The 20,026-nt window shown below is 45.4% G+C and overlaps 1 protein-coding gene and 5 non-coding genes across 6 annotated transcripts; 3 read left to right on the top strand and 3 right to left on the bottom strand.

The window, feature by feature from the left end:
* Positions 1-6,442: 6,442 nt before the first annotated feature.
* Positions 6,443-14,885, top strand: CPOX (coproporphyrinogen oxidase). Its single transcript, XM_066340949.1, has 7 exons — positions 6,443-6,845; positions 6,926-7,069; positions 7,793-7,903; positions 8,298-8,439; positions 10,487-10,705; positions 12,399-12,503; positions 14,373-14,885. Exons 1-7 carry the CDS (start codon positions 6,443-6,445, stop codon positions 14,458-14,460), a joined length of 1,212 nt encoding a protein of 403 aa, XP_066197046.1. The 3' UTR covers positions 14,461-14,885.
* A 419-nt stretch (positions 14,886-15,304) lies between these two features.
* TRNAD-GUC (transfer RNA aspartic acid (anticodon GUC)) lies at positions 15,305-15,376 on the bottom strand. The gene has a single exon. It is a non-coding gene; the product is annotated as a tRNA-Asp (tRNA).
* A 284-nt stretch (positions 15,377-15,660) lies between these two features.
* TRNAI-AAU (transfer RNA isoleucine (anticodon AAU)) lies at positions 15,661-15,734 on the bottom strand. Its single transcript has one exon. It is a non-coding gene; the product is annotated as a tRNA-Ile (tRNA).
* A 3,626-nt stretch (positions 15,735-19,360) lies between these two features.
* On the top strand, positions 19,361-19,432 carry TRNAD-GUC (transfer RNA aspartic acid (anticodon GUC)). The gene has a single exon. It is a non-coding gene; the product is annotated as a tRNA-Asp (tRNA).
* A 154-nt stretch (positions 19,433-19,586) lies between these two features.
* Positions 19,587-19,658, top strand: TRNAH-GUG (transfer RNA histidin (anticodon GUG)). Its single transcript has one exon. It is a non-coding gene; the product is annotated as a tRNA-His (tRNA).
* Positions 19,659-19,940: 282 nt separating this feature from the next.
* TRNAI-AAU (transfer RNA isoleucine (anticodon AAU)) lies at positions 19,941-20,014 on the bottom strand. Its single transcript has one exon. It is a non-coding gene; the product is annotated as a tRNA-Ile (tRNA).
* Between the last annotated feature and the right edge of the window lie 12 nt (positions 20,015-20,026).

Below are 20,026 nucleotides of genomic sequence, written 5' to 3' on the forward strand. Positions count from 1 at the left end.
TTTGAGAGAAGAAAAATGGGTGAAGGCAGTGAGCTCATTTAGGAATTCACTAGCCTGCTGATGAAGTTTCAGGGTGAGAAACACATGCATTTTCCTGGGTAAGCAGTATGTTCCTGACACATCCTTTGCATGAGGGGACAGTGGTCACCTTACAAGGGGATAAAAGGTTATGATTTTCCACTCTGGTGCAGAGACAGGCCTGATGGCATGGATAGGAAAAACTCTTCACTGTCTCTTCAGATATTCAAGAATAAGGAGCCATCAATAATGCTAAGAGAAGCTGTGTTCTAGGCAAGCTCTACAGACCACAATGTTGATTGCCTGAGGATTTTTCAGCTGCAGAAAATTCTCAAGAGACTGAATAAGCACTTAGAAGAGAGACCTGTTGACAGTCACTAACTAGATCAATCACACTAGGTTCAGGAAATCCCTAAAGAGAAAACACACAAAGTCTGGAAGTGTATCTGGCTGAAGTATTGTGCCTTATTCTTCTACATCCCTGGCATCTTGCTTTTGGATTTGGCTTGCTTTTAGTCAGGTCATATAGTTAGATGTGGTAATTGAATAATGGCCTTGGCAAAACCTGTTATAACTTCTATGAACTAACAGCATGAGGAAGGAGTTAACTCTTCCTTGATAGCAAATAATGGACTAAGCAGGCTTTATCATTAGTTTAGATAAAAGAGTTTATCTTCTTTTTAATAGAATTCCTGGCCTTATCCTTGCAGTACAATGTAAGGCTCAGACAGAGACGGTGATTAAGCCTAGAGCTCCACCAGATCGTGAATGAGTCCCACTGCACCAGGTTAAAATGCCTGAGCCAGGGACCATCATGAGTCCCAAACTGCCCGCTTTAAAATGACCACAGAAGCCCTCTTGTGTTCGGTCCACAATTCTTAACCTTGGTCACTTTCCTTGTCAGCAACGGTGAGCATAGCACCTATTCTCATGGAAATTGCTCTTCCATCCTAAAACCCCCTGCTGATTCTCAACATATGCATCACACCCTTCCCTGCCTCTAGTCTTCCTGATAATCCTGAGCTGCCCAGACAGTAAAGAAGTTTCAATTAGACTACCACAATGTATGTCTGTTACTCAGAACTAGCTGCAGACACAAGTCTCTGAAGACTTGTGAGCTAACTCAGCCAGTCGTTTAGCTTAACCATAAAAAATGTACCTATTATTCCAGAGAGGACACAAGGGTATGTATTTTGGCTTCTGGATGGACTTTCATAACAGTAAACAATACATTTAGTGTGTATAAACAGCTACAGTGGTTAAAAAAAAATATTGTGACACTAGGGCAGGGGAGTAATGTTTGACTTGGATCTCACTAAAAGAAAAGAATTCTCGCCAACAAATCACTTCTGCTCATTGTTCCCCTTTCCTTGGAAACCTGGGAGAGAGGTCATGCTTTGGCTTTTCCTGGATGAAGTCACATATGCAATAGCTATGGTTGGGGAAAATTCCTAATGTTTTATGAAGATGGTGCTACGTGATAGCAAATCTGAAGGCAGAGCTCATCAAAGGGCACAGAGAAAGTGGGAAAACAATGGATCTCATCACAGGGAAGATGTAGTACCTGACCTGGAGTGCTGGCACATTTCCAGGGGAGGCTGTACACAAGTACATTTTGGGGCCTAACTGTTTGCGCAAATCTCTATAATTCTCTTTTTCTTTGACTTCTTTTTTATTAACTATGTGAAGCGGATCAATGAGTAGTGGAAGAAAGGTTTTCCTAAGGCACTGCATAACTCATGTTCCAGGAGGTAGCCTGAAAGGATTCCAGCAGCTTCTTGTTCTGTAGTTATCCTTTCCTTCCTTCATACACCCAGGAAAATCCATCCTGCATTTAAAAAAGGAAAAAAAAAAAAAAAAAAGAAAAGAAAAGGGAAAAAAAAAAGTAAGATTCCTGTGATTCTGCCATCCAGACAAATTACTGAGATGACGGATGCAGAAAGAAAGGTTTTCATCTTTCTTGTATAACCTTCACATCGCCTACTGTTTCAGCTCAGTCACCAAAGCTTTCACTTCTCTCTCACTGTTATCCTACTGAGATAATAACTTAATTCAACTTGTACTGTCATGCAAAACCTTTGAGATGACCTCTGTTAAACAAGAGTACTTGTCTAACTGCAAGCCCTCAAAATCTTTTTGAAGTCACAATCAATGCTTTGTGTGATAAAATGGATGAAAGTGGCTCTTTTAATTTCAGAAGTAAGAGAAATGCCAACTTCATGGTGAGTTTTTCTGTTCTCAACACATCTTTTTCTTCCTATTTTCTGATAAGCAACTGTATTAATTTAGTTGTCAAAATAAGAGTATCAAACAGCCTCAGTGAAAGCATGTGCCTGTCTCAGTGCGAATGAGACCTGATCATGCTTTGCTACCTTAGAACATACAGTGTCTCTTGTTCTTTTGTTAATATAATTTTTGTCCATAAATTCTCATTAGAAAGAGAAATAAAACCAAGGTAGGTGACACCTAAATACGAGCAGCCACAGAGACACTCCAGAGCTCTTTTCAAAGTATAAGGAAAAACAACAAAAAAGAAATAAAATTAAAAACATTCTTTTCTTCATAAGAGGTCACATTACATAGTACTGTAGATAGAAGTCCAGTTCGTCAAGTCTGCTTGAAATCACTAGCCCTGCAATCTTCTCTAGAATCACACTCACTTGTGCCAGCAGAAGTTTTGGCTACAAAGCAAATCTAAATGGCTTTGCTGTCACTGAAAACAAAATCTACCACAATATCCTCATAACAAAACACATACAGATATGAAAACGGACAACACGCTAAGAGACAAAATATTTAAAGTAATTTCACCATGCATATTTTCAGTCAGACTTTAAAAACTGACATGGAGATTTTTAAGGAAGGCAAAAATCTTGGAATTTCACCTAGCTCTCTAAAAAAGTACAAGGTAACATTTCCTCAGATCCAATTCTTGTTCAGGTAAATCCAAGACAAATTCCAGGTTTTCCTCCTGGCCATAAGCTAAACTCCGAGTGCCTTTTTCCTCTTCCATTAGTATTTACACAGAAGGGCCCACCCTACACACCACCACTATGCACTACAAAAGCAGATCAAAATGTGAGCTGTCATTTTCTTGCCTTTTATCACTGCTGAGCATCTCTCACACATCAGTACTTGGCTGACATTTCAGCCTTAACATGCTGCCAGAGAGGAGGTCCTCATAAGGAGCTAAAATGGCAGGATTCAGCACAGAAACAGTGTGAGTGTTTTACACTCTGTCACTCCTCACCTCCAACAGAGTGAAAGCCTGACTAGCCTTCTGTATCCAGCCTGAGCAATCCCAGTGTGTAAAGCAGTCATGCTTCTAAACCTCAGCAGCAAGAACAAGACACTGGCCTGGCAATGTGGCAGCAGCAAAGGGAAGTTTCACCAGATTCTTCCTGGTGGGGGTAGTGGAGTGCTGAGGCAGAAGGCCAGGCAAAACAAGGAAAGAGGTTTTTTCTAACTGCAGCTGGACAAGGAAGGCCTTGCACAACCTCATCCAGCCTGGGAATGGTGGACCCCTGGGTTGGACTAGAGACCTCCAGAGGTCCCATCCAGCTGAATTACCAGATGTTATCAATCAAAGATTGCATTCAACCTAGTTCAGAAAAAAACCCACCAGCAGGAATGTGTTTTACATGTCTTGGCCCTGACATTTATTTGCTTTTAATAGTGTCTAAAAAAAACCCTACTGAAAGAACAGAGCTTTTACCACGATAAAAAGTTTAGATGGGCACTACCATCTTAGGGGTTTTGGATGCTCTAAGCAGCTCTTCCCACAGTTCTTTATCCAAAGCTGGCATTGATAGCACAGCTTCTTCTTGAATTGTATCTATTGGATGTATCTAAAAGTTTTCATGATAAACAGTATTATGCACTTCCAAACTATTTACAAGCCATAGACCTCTCTTAACACATCCCCTCCACTCCTACCTCCAGTGGGTCGGGTTTCATATTCTCCAGCTGATGGCAGAAGAGAGCCGAGCTCTGAAGAGAGACGATCTCAGAGATCTTCCGTTCCTTGTTGCAGAGCTTCACAGCATCCTCTGCTGCCAAAGAGCAGAACCAGATCAGAAATGAGAACGTGGACTATGCCTCCAAGCAAACGTTATCACTTTATACAGACAGACACTCCCCCCAAAAATACCCTGCAGTGAAAAGAGGCAGATAATGAAACCCAGATCCATAATAGGGATTAATCGCCACAGAGTCACCCTTGAAACTGATCTACACTTGGGTACTACAGATGCAAATAAATTCAGAAATACCAGATTACTGTTTCGAAGGAACATATCAAAGTGAAGTCTTTGCATGGCTGAGCCATTTGTGTGCTATGCAGTACCTTTCAACACCTGGCTCTACACAGACCTTCTCTTTGTTATTCTGAATTCTTATTTTCACAGAATTACAGGTTGGGTAGTTTGGAAGGGACCGCAGTGGATCATCTGGTCCAACCTCCCTGTTCAAGCAGCGCACTCCCAGGGATGGCATAGGATTGCATCCAGATGTTTCTCCAGGGAGGGAGACTCCACATTCTCTCTGGGCATCCTGTTTCTATGCGTGGTCACAGTAAAGTTCTTCCTCCTGTTCAGATGGAACTCCTTGTCTATCAGTTTCTACTTGATGCCTTCTTGTCCCATTGCTTGGCACCACCAAGCAGAACCTGACACTCTCCCTTCAGTCATTCACAGACACCAGTGAGGGCCCCTCTCAGTCATCTCTTTTCCAGGCTGAACAGACCCAGCTCCCTCAGCCTTCCCTCATAGGAGAGATACTCCAGTCCCTTAATCTCTGTTGTCACCTGCTGTTTCTCCAGCGGGTATCAGGGTAGTTAAAGTCCCCCACCAGAACCAGGGCCTGTGACTGTGAGGCTGATTTAAGCTGCCTGTAGAAGGCATCATCCACTTTCTCCTGCACAGGTGGCCTGTAGAAAACACCCCAAACAGTGTCACCCTTATTTGTCTGCCCTTTTTCCCTAACCCATGAGCTCTTGACTTGCTTGTTGTCCACTCAAAGGCAGAGCTCGATACATTTCAAGTGTGTTTCACAGAGACAGCAACTCTACCACTGTACTTTCCTGGTCTGTCTCTCCTAAACAGGGCGTAGCCCTTCATGACAACACTGCAGTCATGCAAGTTATCCCACCATGTGTCCGTAACTGCAGTGAGATCAAAGCCCTTTCACTGCACACGTGTCTCTAGTTCCTCCATTATATTAGGAAAGAAAATGTGCTTCAACTTTAGAAAGAACAAAGGATGTATAAGCATGTGCCCTCCAAGATCCATGGGAAATATTCCTATTGCATGAAACTGGTGGTCCCACAAATTATTCAGGTTCTAAAACCTCATTATTAGGAGTAGAAAGCCAGAAATGCCATATACAGAAGAGCAAATCCACATGGTTCACAGGTCAGTGCAGTAAAATACAACTTTACCCCTATCCAGCAATGCCTGGCCCCGTAAAAGCCATTATTCACAAAAATGACTCTGCAGCTCCACGTAGTATCATCAACAACACCAGGTTATTTGTAAGCAGTATGCAGAGATGTTTTATAGGTGCAAGGACAGCACACCCGCCCTCTCCCAAAGCTGCATCAGGCGAGGTGTGGCACCTGAGTGCTGCATGCATCGATGCCTCTCCCAGTCGCAGCACCCACATGCAATGGGCAGCCCCGATCCAGATGGGAGGTTATGGGATGCTTGCACTCTTTCACAGCACCCAGTGTGCATGGGCTTTCTTGTACAGACATCTAGGAGCCAACTGTGTGCCAATGGTATTCTGGCCTGTTACAGAAATAGCCTGACCAGCAGGTCTAGGGAAATGATTCTTCCTCTCTGCTCAGCACTGGTGAAGCCACATCTCAAATATTGTGTCCAGTTCAGGGCTCCTAAATTCAGGAAGGCCATTGAGGTGCTGGAGCAGGTCCAAGGAAGGACAGCGGAGACGGTGAAGGATCTGGAGCACAAGTCTTAGGAGGAGAGGCCGAGGGAGCTGGGGTTGTTCAGCCTGAAGAAAAGGAGGCTCAGGGGCGATCATATCACTCTCTACAATTCCCTAGCAGGAGGTTGTAGCCAAGTAGGGATCACTCTCTACCGGGCAACCAGCGATATGAAGAGAGGACATAGCGTTAAGCTGCCAGGGGAGGTTTAGGTTGACATTAGGAAGAATTTCTCCACAGAACGGGTGATTAGGCATTGGATTGGATCGCCCAAGGAGGCAGCGGAGTCACTGTCCCTGGAGGCGTTTAAATAAAGACTGGAAGCGCCAGTCAGCGCCCCGCGGTGCAGCTGACAACGCGGTGACAAATGACAAGGCGGAGCGGACGGTATCGGAGGCGCTCTCCCCCCATGTGGATTCCGTGTACAGACACACGTCCCGCCCCGGCCCCGCTCCGCCCCAGCGGCACTGCGGCGCCGGTGCCATGGCGGCGGCAGCGCGCCTGTTCCGCGGGGCCGCCCGCGCTCCGCCCGCTCTCGCCTTTGCCCGGCCGCTGCGCTCCGCGCCGCCGGCGCCGGCGGGCCGGGGGCCGCGGCGGGCCGCGCTGGCGGCCGCGGGGGCGCTGGGCGGGCTGGGGCTGGCGCTGGGGCTGTGGCGGCGGCAAGCCGCGCTGGCGGCGGCCCGGGAGGACGAGGAGGAGAAGGAGCTGCGGCAGCGGTTCATGGCGCCGCCGGTGAGCGGGCTGCGGGAGCTGCGGCGGCGGCGGCGGGAGCTGCGGAGCCGCATGGAGCTGCTCATCATGGAGACGCAGGCGGAGATGTGTCGCGCCCTGGCCGCCCTGGACCCCGGCGCCTCCTTCGCCGTTGACAGCTGGGAAAGGAAGGAAGGTACGGGGGAGCGGCGGGGGAGAGGCACCCCGGGCTCGGTCATCCCTCGGTGACCCTGACGTGGAGCCTGGCTTTGGCAGGCGGAGGCGGCATCAGCTGCGTGCTCCAGGATGGCGAGGTCTTCGAGAAGGCGGGTGTGAACGTGTCCGTCGTGTCCGGGCTCCTGTCCGAGGAGGCAGCGCGGCAGATGCGGAGCAGGGGGAAGTCTCTGAAGGCCAAGGATGGTACGGTGTCTAGCGCGCGGTAGAGATAGGGAACTGGGGTGTGTTCACCTGAGTATTCCCGTGCAGGTACTCTGAAAGCAACCTGGCCTTTGAGCAGAATATGAGGAAGGCCAGACTGATCAAAGCTCAAAAGGTTCTCATTTGTATCACAGTGATTTCTAATCAGTAAGTCTGACAGGTGGACTTTCATATCCCTAGAAAGCCAGGTACGGGAGTGCTTCTCCCTCGGACTTGCTGCTATGAGGAACGTGTTGTAGGAACAGGTGGTTTTGCAATAAACCTGATGGTTTCCCAATTCACGCTGTAGCGCAACAGTGAAACAGTGCAGGAATAATGTACCAGAGAGGTGGAGGGAGAAAACCAAGAACACCTCGAGGCTAAAGGGGACTGAAAGCACATCTGTGTAGCAAAGAGTAATTGTGAGGACTGGGGGTGGTAGAAAGCCTTAGCAGTGCCTTATGTTTTAAGTGGTCTTCATCTAGTGGGTTCTCCAAAGTATTGTCACATTTTAGAACAAATACCAATGAAAGAGTTGAGTTAGGTGCACAGAAGTGTATGGATGTGAAGTAACTTGCCCACTAATTAGTAATTATGTTGACCCAACATGAGACATTTTCCTGTTGTGGCTTGGAGCCTAAAGGAAAATAGTGATCTTCCTTTAATGATAACAAATGAAGTTTATTGGAAAACTGAAGGGGTTTCTCTGTCCGTCTTTTTATCTAGGGAAGCTGCCTTTTTGTGCCATGGGTGTGAGCTCTGTTATCCATCCAAAAAATCCCCATGTTCCAACCATGCACTTCAACTACAGATACTTTGAAATTGAAGAAGCAGATGGTAAGGATTATAATCCAGCGAGGAATATATGAAATGTCTGATTCTGCCCAAAGGAAGTGTGACTGCATGGCTGGGGTAGGAGATCAAGAACCAGTGTGAGTTTGCTCCCAACTATGTCAAGAATCACCAGCCCATCTTGTGAAACTGCTATCCTATAGTCAGGATCAGTGGTCCAAAATGGTTTTCACTACCTTGAAGTTTGGACTTTTCCTGAAGTCACTGATCATTGTGCTACCTTGTAGTCAAATCTTTCACTATTGAAGTTTAGGAACACCACTGAAAAATTATTTTGTTTTGTATTGTAAAAGTAGTTGTTAGTTCTTGGTGAACCACCAGCAACAAGTTGCTGTTACGTAGTTTAAAAGAAAAATGTTGCTGCTTGCCTCTGCTATAGGAACTATTCAGTGGTGGTTTGGTGGTGGGACTGACCTCACTCCAACTTACCTGAATGAAGAGGATGCCGTTCACTTTCACAAGACTCTGAAAGAAGCCTGTGACAAGCACGATCTGAAGCTGTATCCCAAGTTCAAGAAATGGTACGTGGGGGAAGGTGTGCTTGTGGGGAGCAGAAGGCAGCACTGGATGTTGGCAGTTAAGTGTACGCTAGGAACTGTAGGTTCTGCTGCCTTCTGAAAAGTATCAGAAAGCCCTAATGAAAATCAGAAGTGTACTGGGACAAAACATTGTTTAAAGAAATACCTTATTTACAGAATCCTGGATTTTTCAAATCGGAGGCTTGACAACTAGAATCATAAGTCTATAGCCCAAAGGAAAAACAAGCTGACTCATCAAATTTTGTTGCACTAGGCAACTTAAAATTCCTTTTAGCCTCTGGTGTTAAACTAGGACAAGACTTCTGCCCCATGGACTTGCACAAATTCTGTTTACAGTGAACTCATGGTAAATGTGCATGATTCAGTGTGAGCTCTTGGGCCATCATAGCAGTTCTGAAAATCCCACTTTTGTTTTTCTGCCTTCAGTCCTTCATGGCTTTTTTTTTCCCCCTAATTTTCAGATAAGTAAAGGACCTTGTCCTTAATGTAGAAGCTTCATAATTTGATTAAGTTCTATTTTTCTCTCTGGTGACACATTCCCTGGAGTTCAACAGCACCTCATTTTCTGAGAGGCAAACTTTGAATGTCCTTGAGCTGAGAGATACAAGTGATGGGATCTTCCACTATTAAGTGGGAACTTGCTGCTCTGTGTCTGATAATCCTATCTGCTACAAGCTGTGTATGCAGGAAGGTGGGGATAGCCTTTTGTAAGCTACTAGGTGTTGTCTGAGGACGGAAGATAAAGTGGGTGTTATAGTTTGGGTGGCAACCACTTAGTAGAGAGACACATCTTAGAGCCTTGAGATTACAGTCTTGCTATCTGAAGATTTTTTGCATGGTAGTTTAGAGAATCTGCCTTTATGGTCAGGTTCTTTGCAGCCCAAGTAGGTTAGCGATGCCAGCTGCAATGGGTAGGAGACTTTTTCCCACTTCTAAAGATAAAGATAAAGATTATTACATTTACCACACTATCTCCCTCATCTAGGTTTAAGATTTTTCTCAGGCTTACTCTCTTTTATGTTTTTGACTTGGCATTTTTTCCTAACTCTTCCAGCTATCATAAAATAAAAGACAGTGATCACCCCAATCAATAAAAAACCAGCATAAGTTATCTTCTACATCTCCATGTCTCTCTTGTTATGGTTATGCCATATATAATGCTTTAGAATTATTGTGGATATATGGAAAACTAGTCCTAAAGGAAGGCCAGGTTTTCTTGATATTGATGGTTTCTGCTTCCTACTTCCCTTTGCTTTCTCCTCCATGTGAAGACTTGCACTCCCAAGCAAGGAATTAAAAGAAAGATTGTGTTAAGTCATTTTAGTTACACTCATTTCACAACTAAATACTCCCTGTAAATAAAAGAGATTAATTGCTTTTAGGATAAGCTGCCCTTACTCATTTGTAAACTTAAACATGACCCATGAAAAGCCACTGATATAATGACTCACTCTTCCAAGTTTTAACTATTAAAAAGCATTTTTCCAAGGAAGAGTGCCATGACAGTTGCTTTCCTATTTGGTCTGTGGGTCTTAGATTACTTTTGTTTTGATGAAGACAATTGTTTTACTTGAATGGCAAAGAGAATTAATTCTCTTCCAAGTTTGAGTTCATATGAAAGCTGTCCAAATAATTTGGGAACTACATATAATGCTGGGAATGGAATCTGTCAAGAGCCCTTGGTTTCAAAAATTTTAAAATCAGATGTTCCGAGTTGGTAGATATGGACTGGATCAACCCATGTGGGTCCATCTGCCTTGGTGTTCAGTGACTTTGTGGTTATGTGCAGCTTTACAGAGACCATTTAATCAGAGCTTTTATTGCAAGTGACATGGGAGTGCTTTACAGATGATGCTGCACCATCCTGGTTCTGGGCAGTCAGGGAAACAGTGGAGCACCCAGCCCTGCAGAAACTGACTTGTGGTCAGTGTTTCACTGGTTCTGTCCTGTAGCATGCAGCTCTCTGGAGTTCTGTTCATGTCTTTGAATACTCTGGACCATATTAGTAATCACCTGATGCTGCTTTTAGGTGTGATGACTACTTCTATATCAAGCACCGTGGTGAGCGAAGAGGGATTGGAGGCATATTCTTTGATGATATGGACTCTCCCTCCAAGGAGGAAGTATTCCAGTTTGTAAAGAGTTGTGCCAAAGCTGTCGTGCCTTGTTACATTCCCATTGTGAAAAAGCACTGCCATGACTCCTTCACACCAGAGGAAAAGCTATGGCAACAGCTTCGGAGAGGACGGTGAGTACTGGAGGAACAAAAGTATACATAGAAGGTGGACTGTGCTGGCAAGAAAAAGATATGAGCTAGTTCTTTATGGTTACAGGTTGTATGGGCCAAAAAAGCTCACCAAGAATTTCAGCATTATTGTGCATAGAGCTAATTCTGAAATCCAATGCTAGATTGCAAAATAGGGTGCAAAGAAGACGTTTCCCACTCTTCCATGCTGCAACACAAGTAACCAAAACAAAACACCACTGGTTTCTTTCCAACTCCAACAAGGAAGAGAAGCTTCTGCTGTGTAACTGGCAAAGTGGTGTGGGTATGCTTGGTGTCCTGAATTCTGCCCTCTCCTGCAGCCCACAGGTACTGGATACAGGGCTGCCCTGTCACATGAGGAGCTAAGGGTGAGGGAATGGTGCTTCCTATTAAGTTATGCAGCAAAGCCCCAGAAAGTCAGTAAATAACTGTAATTGAGTACTTTCAGCTCCTCGCATATGTATTTATTCTGTCTGATCTTGGCATTGAAATTCCTGTAAAGGAATTGAGGATTCCTGTAAAGGAATACAGAGGGTTGGATTTTTTTATTCTGACAATGTCCAAGGTTACTGTAAAAGACTTAGGAGGATGCTTGTTAATGTCACCAACTGTTTATGCTGCAAAAGCTTAAGTACATCTGTCAATACAGTTGTACTCTGTTCTCTATGTCCTGTAGTTGTGTGAGTGTATGGAGAAATGATTACATATGCATTGTGCTTAACTAGAGTCTTTAGTTTCTGCCTGTTCTGCAGAGAAATGTGGGACTGGCATGGAAAGAGTGCAAGCATTCAAGTTCAGATCCCTGACCTGCAGCTGTTGGTCACTTAAGCAAGCATCCTTAATTTGGTGGGACTGTTCTTGGGAACACTGGCCTTTGAGGATCCAGTCTGTGAATGGGATTTAGTAAACCTGCAAAGTTTAAAAAGGGGAGTAGCTTTTCTAAGTTGCAGCCAGGACTAGCTCTTGAGGCCTGTCTATTTCGCTGGGTCTGTCTGCAGGTTATGGGGCTATGTAAAGCTTTCTATTCCTGCAGAAAGATAAGAGCTTTTCCCTTCCTGTATCTTTAAGTACAAACACCCTGTACTGGCTATCGAGATAATCCCTGATGAATTGTCACAGCTCTGTTCCTATGCTGGGAGCAGAACATGGTCTATTTACTGCTTACAAGTCCCAGCCAGCACTCTGAAGCTATCTGACTTCTGTTGCTTTCCAGGTCTTCCCAGGAACCAGGAAGTACTGCTCTGACCTTGCTGCTTATGTGTCCTTCAGCATGGAGGAGTGCACTTTAGATTTTTTTTTCCTCTGGTTATTTTCAGTTCCTTTAAGGCCCCTCTTTATGTCTGACACTCCCACAAAGAAGAGAATAACCAAGGTAGACGTGGTGTTGAGCTTGCCAACAGGGCTGAGGCCCGGGAGGAGTACAGTACAGCACAGGAGTCTGCAGACTGCTCTCCTTTGAACAATTGGTCTGCTCTAGTCTCTTAGCTGAGGTCACTTTACCCTGTGCTCTGTGGAGTGGCAAGGTCACTCTTGCATTCTGATGCAGAAGATGCTAAAGAACAGTTGACCCCAACTCAGCAGAAAGACAGTTTTGTTTGAGGTCTGCCAGCTGAAGAAAGCGCAACCAGCTTCTGCTAACTTGTTTTTTTTCTGTTGCATCTCTTCATTCCCATAGGTATGTGGAGTTCAACTTGCTTTATGACAGAGGTACAAAGTTTGGCCTCCTGACACCAGGATCAAGAATTGAAAGCATTCTTATGTCTTTGCCACTGACTGCAAGGTAAGGGTATAGTTATGTGGGGTTCCAGTAGGCACTGTTCTTAGTAAAATACTTCATAGGATTAAATCAGAGGTCTCTCCTGGTCTCCAGTCTCTTAACAGTGACCAGTTCATGCCTGATACAAGAACTGGACAAGTACAGTTCTCTGTTCTGCAAATGTAAGTGCTTCTCTGTTGTACTCAGCTAGTTGCCAGTAGTGCATGGCATAGAGATTTTCTGGCAAAAAAAAATAAAAATCCTCTTGATAGATTTCTTGTCCTCATCATTGGTTTTTGTTTAGTTGCCTTAGAAACCATGAGAGCTTCTGGCAGTCCTGTCAAAAATGTGAGAGCTTCTGGCAGTCCTGCCAAATGTGTGGCAAGGAGCTCCACAGTTTAACTGTGTCTTGTATGAGAAAGCACCTCCTTGTCTTCTACTTGAACCTGATGACTTCATCTGACTTTTCACTGAGTAACATGATTTTCTTCCTGTTCATTTTCTCCATAAGAGTTTTTATTTTACAGGCTTCTGGGGGATTTTCTTTGTTTTCCAGGCTGAGAACTCCTGCTCTTTTTAGTCTTTTGTACAGTTGCTGTCTCATACTTTTGCCACTTTCTCTAGGCTTAAGTTTTCTGTGCCCTTTCTGAACTGGGGATAAGGAACAGACAATGTAACCTCCATATCTGTATACAAGACGTAGGTGTGCTGCTGACTCAGTGGCATAGGGATGTTTCAATTCATGATTCCTTTAAAAATCTTAATATTCTGTTTCCTGGTTTTGACTGCCATTCAGCACTGAGGTGGCTTTTTCATAGAACTGTTATGATGCCAAGGTCTTTTATGGCAATAAAATTTAACTCAATCTGTATGCAACTTTTTTATGTGTCCATCACGTCAATCAACAGTGAATTTCACCTGCCATTTTATTGCTCAGTTGCTTGCCTAAATACTGTTTTTAACTGTCCTTCTAGGTTTTAACCCATCTTGCTACACTTGTGACACCAGCAAATTTGGTTGTTTACTATTTATTCCCACTTTCAGGTTGCTTTTGGGTGTGATGGGTAGTACAGATGCTATCATGAATTCCATAAAGTTCAGTAGTGACCTCCTTCTGCTAGGAAAACTGCCTGCTGCCCCATAACCATGAAGGCAGTGCTGTTCTTATCAGGTATCTTCATCCCACTGACAACACCTGATGTGTCCCTGACCTGGTGGTGTAGCGTGTCCTGTGTTTTAATTCCTGGGATTGTTTGGGTTTGCTCTTTTTCATCAGTGTAACTGGCTCACGTCACAGCACGAAGGGGTCATTCCTTGAAAATGGAAGGAGGATGTACCCATCTCTCTGTGACTGCTGACATTTTCCTTTCTCTGCTGTGCCTCTTTCAATCACCTTTTCAGTAAAAAAAGGGATCTTTCACCACTTTTGTTTTTAAAACCAAGATTCAACAAGACTCACAGTGTTTCCAGTCCAAATTCAGGAAAAAGGTCTTGTGTCATTGTCAAAATTCTGTGGTTCGTTTTTTTGTTCATCTTCATTGTGATACTAGTGTGTCAGAAAAGACTGTTAAAAGATTTTTGCAAATAAACCTGCATGTCTTGTGGGGAATGGGGCACTGCTCTTTCTTTTTATCTTGTCCTTCCAGCTTCTTAGAAAGTTGGTAAAAAGATTAAGCTAACATTTCTTCCATCCACCTTGGTGGCATTATTTGTTTTTACTGAACTTGTGATTTGTAATGATTTGTAACCATATCTGTTACCTCAGCCAAGAGTATCAACTGTGTATGCAGCTTTGCACCCTTAAAAAAGGCAACGCCAGTGCAACCACAGCCTGGTGCAGAAGGAGTGGCTGCCAAGCTGGGCTGTCTGAGTGAGTCTCCCCTCTCCTTGCAGGTGGGAGTACATGCACAACCCCCCAGAGAGCTCCAAAGAAGCAGAAATCCTGGAGGTTCTGCGCAATCCCAAAGACTGGGTGCACTGATATGGATCACGAAGAAGATGGATTGCTACCACTGAGCCATTCTGAGAGAACAGGAATGCCTGCAAACCAGCCCATTCAAACTGCTGTTGCATGGTGTTTCTGTGTGTCTATTCATACTCTTACCTCGTGCCTTAAATTATGCTGTAGACTTGTTAGAACTTGCAAATGTGTAAACTCGTTCTTTTAGGTGATGAGCTAACACTGTCCCCCCTTGCTGTTGCCTTGTGAAAGACTGGTGAAGGCCTCACAGGGCTACTCTGCATGCTTTAGATGACTGCAAAATGGCGAACTGCTGTGATGTGTTCAGGGAAACGAAAGCATTATCTGTGCCTAAATAGCACTGCTTACACTTACAAAATGTTGGGATGCTTAAAAACTTTTTTAAAAAGAATAAAGGGAATATTTGGTATTACATTAAACCTTAACTGCTTTCAGGAAGCTGTGGAAAAGGTGGTACTTAATTACATATATTTTGATGATGTCTTGTTGATTGTAGAGGGGAAAATGGTTTAAGATATGCTGCAGCAGAATAACTTGGCTGATCAGCATCTGGGAGAATGTGGGTTGAGGTTCCAGCGTTACCTCATGAGAACAGAAGCATGGCTGTCCGAGGCATCTGCGTTTCCATCACGACAGCAGAACAATGCTGGTCGGACATTAGCGGTAGGTCAGGGTGCTGCTGGGTGTTGCCCTAAGGCGTCCACCTGTCCCTTCACGCTCCTCTCGGCTTTGGACTGATTGTCTCCTAGCACGAACTTCTCTCAGGAAGCCGGTAGGGAAAAGTAGGTGTTGGGCGAATTGCATTTCCCCCGCTCGGGGTGGGGGGAAAAAAAGGTACAACCGTCTCCCCGTCGGGGAATCGAACCCCGGTCTCCCGCGTGACAGGCGGGGATACTAACCACTATACTAACGAGGAGTTGGGTGCCCGTGTGTTTTCGCTCCGTCGCCAGTTACTGCAGCCTCAGCTGCGGCGGGCTCCCGGCGGACGGGGGCGGACGCCTGCCCCCGTGCCCGGGCAGAGCAGGGAGGGCGAGGGCCGCCTCGTACTCGCTGTCCTCCCAGGACCGCCCAAAGTCAAGCTTCCTGTGGTGGGGGGTACCGCGTTCCTTCCTGTGTTACCTCTCCGCCCCTAAAGCAAAATAAAGTGATGTTCTGCTAAGTCAGCGATCCCGCGATGTCCAAGAAAAAGAAAAAGTGGAGTGGCCCGTACGGGGATCGAACCCGCGACCTTGGCGTTATTAGCACCACGCTCTAACCAACTGAGCTAACCGGCCAGCCTAACTCCCGCCACCTGAGGGTAAGAAGCCGAGGTACTCCCACGGACGTGCCGTGGGCGCAGTCACTGCCGAGCGCCGCTCTGCCCCATTCCCGCTATCGCTATTCCCAGACACCGCCTCGGCGAGCTGTTGCACGGAGCCATGATAGAGCAACAAGGCTACCAACCGCAGTCAGGAGCATTCCTAAAAAAAATTGAAACTTTCAGACCTTTCGTTTTTCCCTGCCTGCTGCCTCCTCCGGTGTGCGGGCGGCGATTCCCGGCGGCACGGAGCAGCTGGGGAGGCTGCGCCCCGCACACGGACACGCACCTCCCGGCGGGGCAGCAGCACCACCGAAACGAATCGCCGCGCGTTGCAGGAACCATTCCCGAGCCTTCCCTCCCTCCCTCCTTCCGCCCACACCGCGCACGGGGGTGCCATTGCAAGAGGATAAAGCAGGAATGAAAGACAAGGCTGCGGCCCCGCCAGGAAATGGAACACCGATCTCACGCAAGAGAGGAGGGGGGATATTCACCACTCTACTAAGGAGAAGCGAGGCGAGAGCGCCGCTTCCCATGGCGACCCCCAAGAGCCGCCCGCGGGACCCCGCCCGCCCCTGGCGCCGCTGCCGCCTCCAGCGCTGAGACTCAGGAACGGGGACCCCTCCCCCGGCGATGGGTCATCTGGATCACTAGTGACATCAAGGCATTGATCAGAAAAATGAAGAAAATATTTCATTATTAAATACCTCTGAATCAATTAAAAAGTTGTCGAGGCAGAAGACATCATCAAATTCCCGGTCCTTCCCTTCACAAACCGTCAGTATGAGTGCTAACTTGAGCTCCTCTCCTTTGTTTCATTTGCCCTAACACGACCTATCATTAAATGCATCGATAAAAAACATACCAGGAAGACAAAAAGAAGGTAATATCTGCATAGAGAAGCACATATAAATGTATCATGACAATAGAGAGGTTCCTGAAACCCGGGCAACATTTAACACAGACATTCCCACACGCTGCAGAAAAAGATCCCAAAGCTGCCACTGAAGCAATGACCAATACATGGTGTGAGGAGACGGCCACAGATCATGTGCAAGAAAATAGGGAGTAAGCAAGGAAAAGGACAGGAGATATCTGATTGCAAAAAGGGCAGAAAAACCCAGATGTGCATGAAGAAAAAAGAAGCAGAGAACACCACAATAAGGGGGCTTTTTAGAATAAAGACTTCTAAATTGAAAATGCATCATTTACCAGTGACATGCTGGGCCTTAAAAAAAAGTTGGCAGTCCACAAAAAATTATTTTTTGATTAGCTGCAGAACTGGAAGAATCTGCAAAAAGTCATACACGTAAAAAAGCAACCCCGACGTGGTCTAAATTCAACAGGTGCTGTTTTTCTTTCCTAAAGCAGCACCATTCAATCACTAGCACTGTGGGACTCCAAGACTGTAGGCTCTCCTCCATCAGAGACCATGGTCCTTAGGAAGCCTATCAGAAAAATTTAGGAAACAGGACTGAAGCAATAGAATCAGTCCAGAGGTAAGATGAAGAGTGCTTGTTGTGACTGGAATATGGATTTTAAACTCTGTCTCATGCTTTCTCAAAAACACACTTCCAATGGATTTTGTTAGAATTTCAAGCTCATGAAGCATGATGACAAAGAAAACAGATAGAGAAGAGAGAGGCTGTGTTTCTGCTGCGGTGAGTAGACCTCATCTCACTATAAAATAACTTCAGAGCCACTGGGATAAGAGTTTTTCCAGAGCAGAAGATTGCTCAGTAAAGAAAGAACAACTATGAACTGGTGTGCCAGGAGCTAGAAGCTACAATGCAACTGCAATGAAACATGATGTCTTTCTGCAAGAGAACGGATTGCCGCCCTAACTCATATTATTACCAACCCTGATCCTTTTTTTAGGTTATCCCTAATTTATTGATCCCTCAGTCCTTTAAAATACCATTTTCTAGGAAAATTATGAAATAACTATTCCACTATTCCGAAAATGCAAGAAGTACGGTTTGTTTTGCTCCTATAATATATAGCTATTGTGTTATTGGAGTTCAAAATATATTTCCAAATACATTTCCCAGACTTTTGGGATTAGAATGATGCCTAGGGAGAGGTTTACCTTAATTTTTCTTTCTGGAGTAGGAAATAAGGAATTATCTTGTCACCTATTGCATCAGGAATGCACAGGTGAAAGACGGTGAATCTTTGATGACAGATGTTTGTCTAAATGGAATACTTAGAACTAAATGTTTGAAACATGTATTTCCCTTCCCCTTACTCAATGAGTCAAACTTAATACTTTCAATATCTTTCCTTTCCCAGGAAAAACAATCGTTCCAAGAAAACAAATATAACCTAACTTTGTAATATCATATAAGCAGAACTAGTCCAGGAATAAGGAAGTAAAGAATAAGATGGCATTTACTTTCCCCCTCTTAATTATGGTACATTGTGGGTAAGTGAGCATGTTCATAAAACTATCTTTTGAACTTCAGTTTAGCCAAGAACTCTTCTACCCTATAATGGTTTTAATTAGATTTCCAATTAATTGTTTTTAATCAATCATAAGCAGTGTACTACTCATAAACACTGTGATTTTCCACTTTAACCAGCAAACAGCAAAGTTTTTTTTACAGACTGCTATTGTTAGAAGATATTGAGAAAATCACTGTAACTTGGTAAGTTTTGCTAAACTAACTCTGATGAGCTTCAGTGAATAAAGCCTGGAGAAGTATTGCTGAAAACTGGACACCTGGAATGCAGAATTTACAGAAGTTAAGGAAGAAGTAACAAAGACAATTCAGCATTTGTGCTGGAAACACCTTATCAGGAAAAAAAAGATAGTAAAAAGACTGAAAATGTGCATCATGAGAAATCAGTAACCAACAGGATATAGAATACTGTTTAATGAAAAGAATGATATAGTTTATAATCAATGGATTCGTTTGATAAAAATGTGTAAGTGAAAAGGTTTTGAAAGTGGCCTTGCATCTCGGCAGAGCTATACACATGCACGCCGGCGCGGTGAATAAAGCAATGCCTACTTTCTAATATCAAATATTAGATAGATCTAGTGTTTGATTTATCCCGACGCTTTCGGCGACAGCTGGAGCAAAACGAGGCATGCACATGGCAGAAACTGTGTATAAAGGTGCCTTAGAACCGCCAGCTCCTGCTGACAGCTGAAACCGTATTTTAAATTGTTCCCCTCTCCTTTTTTTGTTAGTTTATGGGAAACTGATTACACACTACCAACTTTGCTGCCTTTTTAGCAAGGAAAGCTCAACAACCCTCGGGAGACTATTCTGAAAGTTCTGCATGTAAACCACCGACCAAACCAGGCCTCTCATGACTTATTAGAGGGCAGACAGCAGGTTGATGATTTGGGGCCCGGGGCGTGGGTTTGTGTCAGCCACACGCCTCAAATCCGCTCCGTGACGCTGGACTCGCTTTAAACCTCGTGTTCAAGCTCCCGGCGAGGCAACCGTGGGAGGGCTGGGGCCTCGGGTACCTGAGAAAGCCTCGGTGGGCTCTCCGCTTGGCGCCTGCTCGGGCGCAGCAGCGCGGGCGGCTCGCTGAGGGCAGGCCCGGGCCGCCGCCATTATCCTCAGGCCGCAGCGACCGTTAGCGCGCTCCTCGTTAGTATAGTGGTGAGTATCCCCGCCTGTCACGCGGGAGACCGGGGTTCGATTCCCCGACGGGGAGGCGGCTGTGCCGTTTTGCGAGCACAGCACCATCGCCGCTTTACTTTTCCCCTGTGAGATTCACGCCTATTCCCCCTTACGGCCGGGAGCATGGGTGGAGTGGTGCGGCGGAGACATATCGGGGCGTCCGCGGCGGTGGCGCCGGGCGTTGGGCGGCCGTGATCGTATAGTGGTCAGTACTCTGCGTTGTGGCCGCAGCAACCTCGGTTCGAATCCGAGTCACGGCAGAAACGTATTTTTTTTTTCTTTTTTTTTTCTTCCTCTCCCTTCCGCCGTCTGTTCGCTTTAGCCGGGACGTTGCGAGGTGACTTTGGTCCTTCCGGCCCCGGCTGCAGGGTGGGTACGCCCGGGACCCGTCCCTGGGCAGGAGTGGTTTGAAACCGAGAACGCTGAAACGGCAAGAAAATTTAAAAAAAAAAAAAAAAAAAAAAAAAAAAAAGAGAGAGAAAAATCAACCAACCACAAAAAGAAACCCAAAAAACAAAACCTTCACCACTCAAAAAGCTTGCTGGCCCGTACGGGGATCGAACCCGCGACCTTGGCGTTATTAGCACCACGCTCTAACCAACTGAGCTAACCGGCCGCCGCGCGCACC

The sequence above is a fragment of the Sylvia atricapilla genome, chromosome 2 (genome assembly GCF_009819655.1).
Source record: "Sylvia atricapilla isolate bSylAtr1 chromosome 2, bSylAtr1.pri, whole genome shotgun sequence".
Classification (NCBI taxonomy): Eukaryota; Metazoa; Chordata; class Aves; order Passeriformes; family Sylviidae; genus Sylvia; species Sylvia atricapilla.